Below are 15,812 nucleotides of genomic sequence, written 5' to 3'. Positions count from 1 at the left end.
AAGTGGGGTGTGCAGGCTGACATGGTGGGGTGTGCAGGCTGACATGGTGGGGTGTGTAGGCTGACATGGTGGGGTGTGCAGGCTGACATGGTGGGGTGTGCAGGCTGACATGGTGGGGTGTGCAGGCTGACATGGTGGGGTGTGCAGGCTGACATGGTGGGGTGTGCAGGCTGACATGGTGGGGTGTGTAGGCTGACATGGTGGGGTGTGCAGGCTGACATGGTGGGGTGTGCAGGCTGACATGGTGGGGTGTGCAGGCTGACATGGTGGGGTGTGCAGGCTGACATGGTGGGGTGTGTAGGCTGACATGGTGGGGTGTGCAGGCTGACATGGTGTGTATCCTCCCTAGGTACCCTGGAGCCCCAGCTGTCTGCCCTGCTCTGGTTGGGTATGTTGGCATCGTTGGCTATCGTGGTGGCCATGCCCCAGCACCTTGGGGTGCGCACCCTCATCATTGCCACCATCCTCCGCCTCATCTTCTCTGTGGGCCTGGAGCCCACCCTCTTCTTGCTTGGAGCCTTTAACGTACGTCTTCTTTGGGAAACGTGTGTGTTTGACTATATTGTGGTCCGACACTAAATCTTAATTTCCATGTTCTCCAATGTCAATCCAGATGGCCTTGCTAGTCCTTAGCAAGGCCCCTCTCTCCTCATGCCCCCCTCACACCACATTCACTCACACACCCTGGCCCCATGTAGACCTCCCTCACACCCCAGCCCATACCCACTCCAGTGCCCATTCTACCTATGGCGTAACCCCCTGGCCCGACTCCCTGGCTGGCCTGGCACGGCCTGAGTGTGTGGTCGGTCGGCTGTGAAATGCGTCACTAGACGCTGGAGGCTGACACCACCCTTGCAGCTGCCCAAAATTCCCTGGAACTACCCCTTATACACGGCCCGCTGCCCACTCCCCCTATGTCCTCAACTGGCCCTTTTGCATTCCTCTCCTCCCTCGGTCTCCCCTCCCTCCCTGTGGCTGGGGGATAGATAGCGATCCCACTTCCATCTACTGAACCCCAGAACTACTACAACTCCTACTATACTGCTACGAACAATCCACTGCTAGTCCATGAAATGCTTGTCCTGTAGGATCACATTGTGTCTGATGGTCATCATGGAATATCATGTAGTGCATGTCCTATGAAAATATTCACATTTGATGCATAGAAAGACAACATATAGGCCTTGTTATAAGCACGAATTAGCCTTGTTCTGTCTTTAACAAGTTATACAGCATTATGGCTGGATACTTTAAGTTAAGCGTTACCTCACATTCCATTATTGGTCAGGTCTCCCTTGTGAAAGAGGTCTTCTGACCTCAATGGGACTTCCTGGTTAAATAAAGGTTAGATAAAATAATAATGCTAATAAATATGAATGTCTCCTATCCCTGCAGGTCTGTAATAAGATCATCTTCTTGATGAGTTTTGTGGGGAACAAAGGGACGTTCACGCGAGGCTACAAGGCCATGATCCTGGACGTTGAGTTCCTTTACCATCTTATGTACCTCATCATCTGTAGCCTGGGGGTCTTTGTTCATGTCTTCTTCTACAGCCTACTGGTATATTTACATATATATTCTGTATATTAATATATATGGCTGCTGGTGAGCACACAGTCATACTTAATAGGAAATTGTCTAGCAGTATAAGCTAATGTTGGTAGAAACCTCAATGGCCAAACGCTCTGGGTCAAAAGCCTTGGGTGTGGCTCTGAGCACAGTCTCAGGACATATTTAAGGCAGCCACACACACACACACACAAACAGACACACACAAACAGACACACACAAACAGACACACACAAACAGACACACACAAACAGACACACACAAACAGACACACACAAACAGACACACACAAACAGACACACAGACAGGCAGGCAGATAGACAGACAGACAGATACACAGACAGAGAGACAGATACACAGACAGAGAGACAGATACAGACACACACACAGACAAACAGACACAGACAGACAGACAGACAGACAGACAGACAGATACACACACAGACAGAGAGACAGAGAGACAGATACAGACACACACACACACAGACAAACAGACACACACAGACAGGCAGACAGACAGACAGATACACACACAGACAGAGAGACAGAGAGACAGATACAGACACACACACACACAGAGACAGATACAGACACACACACACAGAGAGACAGATACAGACACACACACACACACAGAGAGACAGATACAGACACACACAGAGAGACAGATACAGACGCACACACACAGAGAGACAGATACAGACGCACACACACAGAGAGACAGATACAGACGCACACACACAGAGAGAGACAGATACAGACGCACACACACAGAGAGAGACAGATACAGACACACACACAGAGAGACAGATACAGACACACACACACAGAGAGAGACAGATACAGACACACACACACACAGAGAGAGACAGATACAGCACACACACACACAGAGAGAGACAGATACAGACACACACACACACACAGAGAGAGACAGATACAGACACACACACACACAGAGAGAGACAGATACAGACACACACACACACAGAGAGAGACAGATACAGACACACACACACACAGAGAGAGACAGACACACACACAGAGAGACAGACACACACACAGAGAGACAGATACAGACACACACACACAGAGAGACAGATACAGACACACACACACAGAGAGACAGATACAGACACACACACACAGAGAGACAGATACAGACACACACACACAGAGAGACAGATACAGACACACACACACAGAGAGACAGATACAGACACACACACACACACAGAGAGACAGATACAGACACACACACACACACAGAGAGACAGATACACACACACACACACACAGAGAGACCCATTCAGACAGACACATACAGACACAGAGACACACACAGACTAACACACACACAGAGTATTTAAGGACAGGGGCTTTTAACAAACAGGAACTGGCTCAGGTTGTGTTATGTTATTGTTGTTGGGGAGTTTGGGTGTGGAGTGATGCTTGCTGATGTTTTATAATGTGTCAGGCGTACTGCATGTGCCAGAGTCTGGATGTTTTCTGTTCGGTGTCTAACTACAAGGCCCAGCGGCTGCCAATGCAAATGCAGAGCAGCAGAAGATTTCCTCGTGAATGACAGGATACTGCTGTTATGTAAAGTTATAGGTGTCGTAGAGAAAGGGACTGGAAATCTGTTTAGGAAAATAGAACAGCTATGAAAGGAGCCATGTAAAAAGAGGAAATTAATTATCCAAATGATTCTATTTTTGGACAAATATATCAATCCCCCCCCCACACACACAAACCTTCTATTTCCAAACTAGACAAAAATACCTCTTTAAAGGTCAGAAAAAAGTAATCTTTCCAAACAGAAAAAACAAGAAAATCCAAGAAAATCCTTTTCTGTCTTTCGTTCTGTTTCTACATCAGGTCTAGCTATAACTCTGTGTTGTCTCTCGTGCAGCTCTTTGACCTGGTGTACAGGGAGGAGACTCTACTGAACGTGATAAAGAGTGTGACCCGTAATGGTCGTTCCATCGTGCTGACAGCAGTGCTGGCCCTCATCCTGGTCTACCTGTTCTCCATCGTGGGGTACATCTTCTTCAAGGATGACTTCATCCTGGAGGTGGACCGCATCCCCAACACCACTCTGGGTGAGGACGAGTAGGAGACCATAGAAGTATTACTTCCTGCTTTACTGCTGTGAGGGAACTCAATATGGCATAATTGATGAGAATTGGGATGCCCGTTAATTCAATGGAGACCAGGGATATTTATTAGGCTGGTCCCAGATCTGTTTTTGCCATCTTGCCAATTCCTCAACTCCAACGGAGTTGGTAAAACAGCACTTGGGCCAGGCTAGATGTTAATGATCTGTTGAGAGGAAATCATTTTTTCACGGCTTACTGAGTCACACAATAACCAACGTTCCTCACACCCCGGACTGCTGTAATATATAGTACAGGGAACACAATACAATATTGTTATGTGGAGGTGTTGTTCTTCCAGTTGTAATTAGCACATGTTGCTAACTAACCTGATGTCTCTTGTAGAGAACGGGGTCAGTATGCCCAATAAGCTGGTGTCCGATGGGATATGTCGGTCTGAGAGTGGAGAGAACAACTGCACCGCAGAGCTTCAACTGGATGGTACAGTACAGTACAATACTCCAGCAAACTATACAATAATAATAATAATCTATGGCCGCCTGCAAAAGTTTGTCAACCAAAAACATTTCTTATTGGCATGTGATCATTATCAAGGCTGTGTGGACGTGTGCGTGTGTGTGTCAAACTAAACCAATGATTGGCTTTGATGCAGTTTTGGCGGACTCCTGTGTTGTCATGGAGGCTTGTCACCCATGATGAAACATAATATCCTGCATCGAGAACAACAGTCCTCGGTATCAGGCAAAGGCAGCTACGGCTTGCCTGATGCTCACCTTGAATTTAATTCCGCTGTTCTCGCTACATACATTCAGTCTGAAACTGCCATCCGTTTGACTTCAAAATGAAAGGCGTTGTACAAAACAAATTCATTAACGATAGGTTAGATTTGTTAGAGACGATCCAATCAGAGTATCAAAGTTGATAGCGTCATCATGTAGGCTGGCTCTGGCCCAACCCATTGGTTTCTGGGACCAATCAGAACGGTCAGAATGTGTTCATTCTAGAAATCATAGGGGAGGGGTGCAAATCCAGACTCATCGTGAAGAAGAAACGTCAGTTGGCAGGAGTGATGTGGATGGGGAACCAGGCAAAGCTACTGCAGCACTAGACTGGCCTGAGGCTGCAGGGGAAACGTGCTGACCATTCTGTCTATCATTCCATGTGTCACAATGCTGCCATTGGCAAGGACATTCTCACCTTTATTGTTAAGGCTAGGTTGCAGGTTCTACCAACAAAATATAATCTAGGACTGGTACCTGCCCGGCAAACCATGACCTGTTTTGAATGTTACACACTGAGTCAAATGTAATAGAGACTGTTGTACATTTACATACTAGACATGACCGCCTCATTCACCTGATAACCAGTGAGGTGGGAAAGCATGCATCCATAAACATTCCTGTGTAAAAGGAAGTTGATGTGTTTTCTTGTGTACCAAATCTGCCAGATATTGCCGTTGTGGGGTAGGTTTTCATTTTGGAAGTGGGTTTCTCATTTGATTGTTATAGGAAGCAGGCTTTACTGACAAGTTTCTTAAATACCAGCCCCTCGTATCATGTTTTGGATAGCCTTGGATATATGTGCAAGTTGGTTGCACTGATATTTGGCATTCTTGTCCACGTACATACAGTGGGGGAAAAAAGTATTTCATCCCCTGCTGATTTTGTACGTTTGCCCACTTACAAAGAAATGATCAGTCTATAATTTTAATGGTAGGTTTATTTGAACAGTGAGAGACAGAATAACAACAAAAAAATCCTGAAAAACACATGTCAAAAATGTTATAAAATGATTTGCATTTTAATGAGGGAAATAAGTATTTGACCCCTCTGCAAAACATGACTTAGTACTTGGTGGCAAAACCCTTGTTGGCAATCACAGAGGTCAGACGTTTCTTGTAATTGGCCACCAGGTTTGCACACATCTCAGGAGGGATTTTGTCCCACTCCTCTTTGCAGATCTTCTCCAAGTCATTAAGGTTGAGGCTGACGTTTGGCAACTCGAACCTTCAGCTCCCTCCACAGATTTTCTATGGGATTAAGGTCTGGAGACTGGCTAGGCCACTCCAGGACCTTAATGTGCTTCTTCTTGAGCCACTCCTTTGTTGCCTTGGCCGTGTGTTTTGGGTCATTGTCATGCTGGAATACCCATCCACGACCCATTTTCAATGCCCTGGCAAGGGAAGGATGTTCTCACCCAAGATTTGAAGGTACATGGCCCCGTCCATCGTCCCTTTGATGCGGTGAAGTTGTCCTGTCCCCTTAGCAGAAAAACACCCCCAAAGCATAATGTTTCCACCTCCATGTTTGACGGTGGAGATGGTGTTTTTGGGGTCATAGGCAGCATTCCTCCTCCTCCAAACACGGCGAGTTGAGTTGATGCCAAAGAGCTCCATTTTGGTCTCATCTGACCACAACACTTTCACCAGTTGTCCTCTGAGTCATTCAGATGTTCATTGGCAAACTTCAGACGGGCATGTATATGTTTTCTTGAGCAGGGGGACCTTGCGGGTGCTGCAGGATTTCAGTCCTTCATGGCGTAGTGTGTTAACAATTGTTTTCTTGGTGACTATGATCCCAGCTGCCTTGAGATCATTGACAAGATCCTCCCGTGTAGTTCTGGGCTGATTCCTCACCGTTCTCATGATCATTGCAACCCCACGAGGTGAGATCTTGCATGGAGCCCCAGGCCGAGGGATATTGACAGTTATTTTGTGTTTCTTCCATTTGCGAATAATCGCACCAAATGTTGTCACCTTCTCACCAAGCTGCTTGGCGATGGTCTTGTAGCCCATTCCAGCCTTGTGTAGATCTACAATCTTGTCCCTGACATCCTTGGAGAGCTCTTTGGTCTTGGCCATGGTGGAGAGTTTGGAATCAGATTGATTGATTGCTTCTGTGGACAGGTGTCTTTTTTTTATAGGTAACAAGCTGCGGTTAGGAGCACTCCCTTTAAGTGTGCTACTAATCTCAGCTCGTTACCTGTATAAAATACACCTGGCAGCCAGAAATCTTTCTGATTGAGAGGGGGTCAAATACTTATTTCCCTCATTAAAATGCAAATCAATAACATTTCTGACATGCGTTTTTCTGGATTTTTTTGTTGTTATTCTGTCTCTCACTGTTCAAATAAACCTACCATTAAAATTATAGACTGATCCTTTCTTTATCAGTGGGCAAATGTACAAAATCAGCAGGGGATCAAATACGTTTTTACTCCACTGTAGGCTTACTGTACGTGGCCTTCAGATTGCAGGCCTGTCTAAGACTAAAGCAAAGCAACTGGTGAGGTACTGCTCTGTTTCTGCCTTTATCGGCAGCCTAGCTGTGTGGAGAAGTGGCTTTTTGTTTCCTTAAGTGTCATTGTACATTTTTACATTTTAGTCATTTAGCAGACGCTCTTATCCAGAGCGACTTACAGTAGCGAATGCATACATTTCCTAATTTTTTTTTCTCCGTACTGGTCATTGTAACCAAGACGTTTGAAATGTTTGTATCCTTTGTGTAATGTGATTTGTGGATTCAAATGAATTATTTAAAGTGTGTGTGTGTGTGTGTGTGTGTGTGTGTGTGTGTGTGTGTGTGTGGTGTGTGTGTGTGCTTAACCCTCCTACCTGTCCCTCAGACTTGTTGGAGGACATGGAGGATGGCAAGGAGCGTACATGTGACTCTCTGCTCATGTGTATCGTCACTGTGCTGAGCCACGGCCTGAGGAGTGGAGGGGGGGTGGGAGACGTCCTGAGAAAGCCCTCCAAAGAGGTAAACACACAGACCAGACCCCCACCCAGCACACTCTGGAGAGAACAGAGCCCCTATTCACAAAGTGTCTCAGCGTAAGACTGCTGATCTAGCAACAGTTCAGCTTTTTAAATCATGAAGAAGAAGGACCTGATCCGAGACAAACACATACTTTGAGATTTTCTGAATACAGTTCCATACCCAGTCAGGCCCAGTTAAAATATAGAGTTCAGTATCATCTGTAGAGTTGAGCTGATGTTTATAGCAATACATATTTTCCTCAGAATCATTCCAGCTGTTTGGCCTCCTCCCTGTGTGGAACTTGGTGTGGTCTGGAAATACACTATATATACAAGAGTATGTGGACACTCTTTCAAATTAGTGGATTTGTCTGTTTCGGCTACACATGTTGCTGACAGGTATATAAAATTGAGCACACAGCCATGCAATCTTCATGGACAAACATTGTCAGTAGAATGGCCTTACTGAAGAGCTCAGTGACTTTCAATGTGGCACCGTCATAGCATGCCACCTTTCCAACAAGTCAGTTCGTCAAATTTTGGCCCCGGTCAACTGTAAGTGCTGTTATTGTGAAGTGTAAACGTCTAGGAGCGACAACGGCTCTGCCGCTAAGTGGTAGGCCATACAAGCTCACAGAACGGGAGCGCCGAGTGATGAAGCGTGTCTGTCCTCGGTTGTATCACTCACTACCGAGTTCGAAACTGCCTCTGGAAGCAACGTCAGCACAAGAACTGTTCATTGGAAGCGGGTGTCTATGGCCGAGCAGCCGCACACAAGACTAAGATCACCATGCCCAATGCCAAGCGTTGGCTGGATTGGCGTTAAGCTCGCCACAATTGGACTCTGGAGCAGTGGAAACGTGTTCTCTGGAGTGATGAATCACGCTTCACCATCTGGCAGTTCGACGGGCGAATCTGGGTTTAGCGGATTCCAGGAGAAAGCTACCTGCTCGAATGCAAAGTGCCAACTAAAGTTTGGTGGAGGAGGAATAACGGTCTGGGGCTGTTTTTCATGGTTCGGGCTAGGCCCCCATAGTTCCAGTGAGGCGGCAGGTAGCCTAGTGGTTAGAGCCTTGGACTTGTAACCGAAAGGTTCCAAGTTCGAATCTCCGAGCTGACAAAGTAAAAATCTGTCTTTCTGCCCCTGAACAAGGCAGTTAACCCATTGTTCCTAGGCCGTCATTGAAAATAAGAATTTGTTCTTAACTGACTTGCCTAGTTAAATAAAGGTAAAATTAAAAACATTTTTTAAAGGGAAATCTTAACGCTACAGCATACAATGACATTCTAGATGATTCTGTGCTTCCAACTTTGTGGCAACAGTTTGAGGAAGGCCATTTCTTGTTTCAGCATGACAATGCCCCCGTGCACAATGTGAGGTCCATACAGAAATGGTTTGTCGAGATCCGTGTGGAAGAACTTGACTGACCTCAACTCCATCGAACACCTTTGAGATAAATTGGAATGCCGACTGCGTGCCAGGCCTAATCGTCAAACATCAGTGCCCGACCTCACTAAAGCTCTTGTGGCTGAATGGAAGCGAGTCCCCACACCAATGTTCCATCATCTAGTGAACATCTTTCCCAGAAGAGTAGAGGTTGTTATAGCAGCAAAGGCAGGACCAACTCCATATTAATGCCCATGATTTTGGAATGAGATGTTCGACGAGCAGGTGTCCACATACTTTTGGTCATGTAGTGTAGGTTTCCTCTGAACTCCATCAGACCACAGATGATGACATAGAGCCTCATAGAGAAATGTCTACTCATGTCTTAAACCGGTACACAAACTGGGAACCTCCTAAGAAGGTCATTTGACCTGCAGCCTATATTTGATATGAATGGCAGTTATTTTCTTTTTTTTACTTAAAAAAAATTATAACTTTAACCAGAAACTTTTAAATCTAACTTTTCAGAAGTTTTACAAATCAATCTTTATTTATACAGCACATTTCAGACATGGAATGCAACTCAATGTGCTTTACATGAAAAAACTAATAAAAAACGATGAAAATAAAAATAGAAAAATGTACTACACAACAAACATAACATAAAAAACTAAAGAATGACACAAACTAAAGAACTAAAAAGGAAAAGCAAAGCTAAAAAGAATCTCTTTTAAATATGTCCAAAGTGTTCGCCCCCCCTCAGGTTCTCTGGCAGGGGGCATAATAACTAAAGGCTGCCTCTCCATACCTCTTGGTCTTAGATAGTTAAAAGGCCAGTGCCAGAGGACCTGAGGGAGCTACTGGATACATAACCTAAAAGCATGTCTGACATGTATTGGGGTGCACAATCGTGGATTGATTTAAAAACCAATAGAATAATCTTAGAATGAATTGTAAAACTCGAAGGCAGCCAGTGCAAAGACCTTAAAAGCGGTGTAATGTGTGCTCTCCATCTGGTCTTGGTCAGTACCCGTGCTGCAGCATTCTGGATGTTTTGGAGTTGACCAATGGCTTTCTTGTGTAGACCAGACATGAGACCATTACAGTAGTCAAGTCTGCTTGTAATAAAAGCATGGATGAATCTCTCTGTATCAGCCTGAGAGAGAAACGGCCGCACCTTGGCAATGTTCCAAATGTGGTTAAAAAGCTGTTTTGGTCACATTCCTGATGTGTGATTCAAAATTTTGTTCATAATCTAAAATAACACCTAGGTTTTTTTACCTGCTCTTTTATCTGTATTGCTTGTGAATTCAAATGTGCGGCTAGATTCTCTCTCTGCTTTGTCTCCAGCAATAAATACCTTGGTCTTGTCTTGATTTAGCTGGAGGAAGTTGTGAGCCATCCAAGTATATAAATCGCTAATGCAGTCTAATAATTTATCCGTGGAGCTAAAATCCTCTGGTGACACAAAAATGTAAAGTTGCGTATCGTCTGCGTAGCAGTGAAAACCAATGCTGTGCGTTCTGATAACCCTCCCAAGGGGTAGCATACTGTATATAAACTGAACAGTACCGGACCCAAAATCAAACCTTTGGAATGCCACGTGATATGTATTTTCTCAGAGTTATGTTCACCATGGGTGACACTCTTGACCGGTTAAATAGGTCCTAAACCAATTTAGAACTGGACCGGAGAGGCCAACCCACTTCTCCAGTCTGTCCAGAAGGACATCATGGTCAACCGTGCCGAATGCAGCACTTAAATCTAAGAGTACAGAGAGCAAAATGTTTTCGGTGCAAAACTTTTTAATCTTTGCCCATAAAGCTGTAAAATACTTGTTACGGTTAAAAAGAGGTGCTTGACGAGAGAAGAGCCTGTGTACGGTGCCCGACATTTCAGCCTGTTTGCGTAACTGTTTCTTGTGGTCGTAACTGTGTGACATCTGGCCGCTTGCACCTGTGTTCTTATGTTTCAAATCAACACACATGATTCTGGGCCGATTAGGCTAAGCCCCTGCTCATAACCAATGGCCCCTGTTCTGCCTTTATGTAAAAACCAGGGTCGTGTTCAATATAGTCACCAAATGGAAGGAACAGGGAGGGACTACCTGGACCTGTCCAATAAGAGACAGTCATTTCCACCATCATTGCGTAACGTTTTCAGTTGTGTACCCAAATAAACAGGCCACGCTATCTCTCTGACCCAGGTCACTTCATCATATGTCAGCCCAGTACGATATAAGGCCGGGCCCCACTTTTACTGTCTAACATTTGGCTTTATTCTGACCTTATTGTCATTGTGTTATATGTTCTGTGTGTTATTTCTTTGTGTTACATGTGCTGTATGTTATTGTTTTAAATGTTATATGTGTTTAATCCACAGGTGGGCAACTCCATCCTGAAGGGTCAGAGTGTGTCCAGTCTACTACTTACACACCTAAATCAACTAATACTGCTTTACATTGATTTCATTTATTTGAATGGTTAACTAAGTTTATAGGCTGAGCTGTTAGTGGTGGGTTGGACCAGAAATCTGTTGGTCATCTCTGGTTTAGTCTGTACACCCCACACTTTGTCACTTTCTACTCAAAGTACCAACAATAATAGCTATAGTGTGGTACGGTACTGTATATGTTGTTACCTGGAGTTTATAATGCTTTATAATGTGTTATAACCACTCTTCTCCCTCCAATCCCCCTTTCTCTCTTTGTAGGAGCCTCTGTTTGCGGCCAGGGTGATCTACGACTTGCTCTTCTTCTTCATGGTCATCATCATCGTCCTCAACCTTATCTTCGGAGTCATCATCGACACCTTTGCCGACCTGAGGAGTGAGAAACAGAAGAAGGAAGAGGTCCTGAAGACCACCTGCTTCATATGCGGTGAGAAGACATAGCTGCCCTGTCTCTAGCCTGAGAAGTACAGAACTACTAGTCACATAACTGGGGTAGCCATGTATTCTGAAGAGTTTGTTTTCAGTTGCTTAGTAGAAAACTGGCATATCAATGTAGGTTTGTTGTATTTTACAAGATATGGTATTTCATCTGGATGGGTGTCACCTCATGAGTAAGCACACGTCCTGAGTATGACAGGAGTATGCAGGTAGTGCACACACACCCTCCTGAGTAAGCACAAGTCCTGAGCTTGATCTCCTCCTATGAATGTTAGTTTACTGTTGTCCTTCCCTCTTTTCTCCCTATACAGTGTTTCTCTTTCCCCCCCTTTTCTCTAGAATACTGAATCATGGAGGCTTCCTGCCTGCCCAGCACTCCTTTCTTCTCTCTCAGCCAGTCAGGTTGTGGGCCCCAGTGGGCAGCAGACGTATTAGTCCAGGACCTGTACTCACATAGTAGGATCTAGGATCAGTTTTCCCTTTTAAGTCATATTGAATAAGAGGTGGGGTGGAGGGTCCTAGATTAGCACTCCTACCATTATACTTTTTTGAACAAGGCCCTGGTCTGTTGCCGGGTTAAGCTGTATGTCTGTGAAGGTGGTCTATGACTCACACACGTTACATAAAGCCTGATCGGGGGGGGGCATGGCACCGTCGTCATGGTTTCATGTGGGAACTGAGGCAAAGAGGAGATGGGAGCGAGATTAGAGGGATTGTCTCCCATCACAGAGAAAGAGATGGTTCTTCAAGCCACTGACTTTGTCCTCCTCTCAGCCCCTACTACAGTTAAAGTCTTGCCTTTGTGCCTCTTCCAGTGCATTCGGAAACTATTCAGACCCCTTGACTTTTTCCTCATTTAGTTATGTTACAGCCTTATTCTAAAATGTATAACATTTTTGTTTTCCCTCATCAATCTACACACAATACCCCCAATCTACACACAATGCCTACATACAACACTTAATATGTTTTTTTTAATGAGTTCCTGTTAGTCAGAATATGTTAAGTGTTATTACATACAGCCGGGAAGAACTATTGGATATAAGTGTGACGTCAACTTACCAACATTACGACCAGGAATACGACTTTCCCAAAGCGGACCCTTTGTTCGGACCACCACCCAGGACATTGGATCTAATCCCAGAGGCCGACACAAAACAACGTCGCCGCAGGAGAGGTAGACAGCGGCCTCCTGGTCAGACTTCGAAGGCGTGCACACCACCCACCGCTTTTGAGCATATTACTCGTCAATGTCCAGTCTCTAGACAACAAGGTGAACCAAATTAGGGCAAGGGTTGCCTTCCAGAGAAACATCAGAGATTGTAACATTCTCTGTTTCACGGGAACATGGCTCACTCGGGATATGTTGTTGGACTCGGTACAGTCACCGGGTTGATTCATGCGTCATTCCGACAGAAACAAACATCTCTCTGGTAAGGAGGAGGGCGGGGGTGTATGATTCATGATTAACAACTCATTGCGTAATCATAACAACATACAGGAACTCAAGTCCTTTTGTTCACCTGACATAGAATTCCTTACAATCTAATGCTGACCACATTATCTCCCAAGAGAATCCTCTTCGATTATAGTCACAGCCGTGTACAGTCGTGGCCAAAGGTTTTGAGAATGACACAAATATTAATTTCTACAAATTTTGCTGCTTCACTGTCTAGATATTTTTGTCAAATGTTACTATGGAATACTGAAGTATAATTACAAGCATTTCATAAGTGTCAATGGCTTTTATTGACAATTACATGAAGTTGATGCAGAGAGTCAATATTTGCAGTGTTGACCCTTCTTTTTCAAGACCTCTGCAATATGCCCTGGCATGCTGTCAATTAACTTCTGGGCCACATCCTGACTGATGTCAGCCCATTCTTGCGTAATCAATGCTTGGAGTTTGTCAGAATTTGTGGGTTTTTGTTTGTCCTTTTGGCAAGGTGCTGGAAAAGGCATTGTTCGTCACCAAACTGTTCCTGGATGGGTGGGAGAAATTGCTCTCGGAGGATGTGTTGGTACCATTCTTTATTAATGGCTGTGTTCTTAGGCAAAATTGTGAGTGAGCCCACTCCCTTGGCTGAGAAGCAACCCCACACATGAATGGTCTCAGGATCCTTTACTGTTGGCATGACACAGGACTGATGGTAGCGCTCACCTTGTCTTCTCCGGACAAGCTTTTTTCCGGATGCCCCAAACAATCGGGAAGGGGATTCATCAGAGAAAATGACTTTACCCCAGTCCTCAGCAGTCCAATCCCTGTACCTTTTGCAGAATATCAGTCTGTCCCTGATGTTTTTCCTGGAGATAAGTGGCATCTTTGCTGCCCTTCTTGACACCAGGCCATCCTCCAAAAGTCTTTGCCTCACTGTGCGTGCAGATGCACTCACACCTGCCTGCTGCCATTCCTGAGCAAGCTCTGTACTAGTGGTGCCCCGATCCTGCAGCTGAATCAACTTTAGGAGACGGTCCTGGCGCTTGCTGGACTTTCTTGGGCGCCCTGAAGCCTTCTTCACAACAATTGAACCGCGCTCCTTGAAGTTCTTGATGATCCGATAAATGGTTGATTTAGGTGCAATCTTACTGGCAGCAATATCCTTGCTTGTGAAGCCCTTTTTGTGCAAAGCAATAATGACGGCACGTGTCTCCTTGCAGGTAACCATGTTTGACAGAGGAAGAACAATGATTCCAAGCACCACACTCCTTTTGAAGCTTCCAGTTTGTTATTCGAACTTAATCAGCATGACAGAGTGATCTGCAGCCTTGTCCTCGTCAACACTCACATGTGTTAACGAGAGAATCACTGACATGATGTCAGCTGGTCCTTTTGTGGCAGGGCTGAAATGCAGTGGAAATGTTTTTTGGGGGTTCAGTTCATTTGCATGGCAAAGAGGTACTTTGCAATTAATTGCAATTCATCTGATCACTCTTCATAACATTCTGGAGTATATGCAAATGGCCATCATACAAACTGAGCAGACTTTGTGAAAATTTATATTTGTGTCATTCTCAAAAATGTTGGCCACAACAGTATATCCCCCCATGCAGGTACCTTGATGGCCCTCAAGGAACTTCACTGGACTCTATGTAAACTGGAAACCATATATCCTGAGGCTACATTCATTGTGTAGCTGGGGATTTTAACAAAGTTAATTTGAGAACAAGGCCACCTATATTCTACCAGCACATTAACTGTAGCACCCACCCGGGCAATACACTGGACCACTGCTACTCTAGCTTCCGCGATGCATACAAGGCCCTCCCTTCGGCAAATCCGACCACAACTCTATCTTGCCCCTACCGTCCCATAGGCAGAAACTCAAAAAGGATGTACCCATAACTAGAACCATTCAACACTGGTCTGACCAATCAGAATCCACGCTTCAAGATTGTTTTGATCACGTGGACTGGGAAATGTTCCGGGAAGCCTCAGAGAATAACATTGATTTATACGCTGACTCGGTGAGTGAGTTTATAAGGAAGTGCCTTGGAGATGTTGTACCCACTGTGACTGACTATGAAAACCTACCCTAACCAGAAACCGTGGCTAGATGGCGGCATTCGCGCAAAACTGAAAGCGCGAACCACCGCATTCAACCATGGAAAGATGTCGGGGAATATGGCCAAAAATAAACAGTGTAGATATTCTCTCCGCAAGGCAATCAAACAAGTGAAATGTCGGTATAGGGACAAAGTGGAGTCGCAATTCAAAGGCTCAGATACGAGACCTATGTGGCAGGGTCTACAGGCAATTACGGACTACAAAAAGAAACTTGTTAACCGTCGCAAGGCTGCTGGCCCAGATGGCGTCCCTAGCCGCGTCCTCAGAGCATGCGCAGACCAGCTGGCTGGTGTGTTTACAGACATTCAATCACTCTCTATCCCAGTCTGCTGTCCCCACATGCTTCAAGATGGCCACCATTGTTCCTGTACCAAAGAAGGTAAAGATACCTGAACTAAATGACTATTGCCCTGTATCACTCACTTCTGTCATCATGAAGTGGTTTGAAAGACTAATCAAGGATCATATCACCTCCACCTTACCTGCCACCCTAGACCCACTTCAGTTTGCATACCGCCCCAACAGGTC

At 45.1% G+C, this 15,812-nt stretch overlaps 1 protein-coding gene across 3 annotated transcripts in view; it reads left to right on the top strand.

Moving 5' to 3' along the window:
• The window catches only part of LOC106583165 (inositol 1,4,5-trisphosphate receptor type 1), a 190,689-nt gene that overhangs the window by 162,786 nt on the left and 12,091 nt on the right, over positions 1-15,812 (top strand). For all 3 annotated transcript variants that reach the window (XM_045705741.1, XM_045705740.1, XM_045705739.1), the window contains 6 exons: positions 350-525; positions 1,396-1,560; positions 3,482-3,671; positions 4,071-4,166; positions 7,311-7,444; positions 11,543-11,708. In XM_045705741.1, the coding sequence (XP_045561697.1) occupies positions 350-525; positions 1,396-1,560; positions 3,482-3,671; positions 4,071-4,166; positions 7,311-7,444; positions 11,543-11,708 (927 nt within the window). The remainder of the gene's footprint in view (positions 1-349; positions 526-1,395; positions 1,561-3,481; positions 3,672-4,070; positions 4,167-7,310; positions 7,445-11,542; positions 11,709-15,812) is intronic.

This window comes from Salmo salar, chromosome ssa22 (genome assembly GCF_905237065.1).
Source record: "Salmo salar chromosome ssa22, Ssal_v3.1, whole genome shotgun sequence".
Classification (NCBI taxonomy): Eukaryota; Metazoa; Chordata; class Actinopteri; order Salmoniformes; family Salmonidae; genus Salmo; species Salmo salar.
The sequence above is the reverse complement of the archived record's forward strand: the minus strand, read 5'-3'. Positions and strand labels throughout refer to the sequence as shown.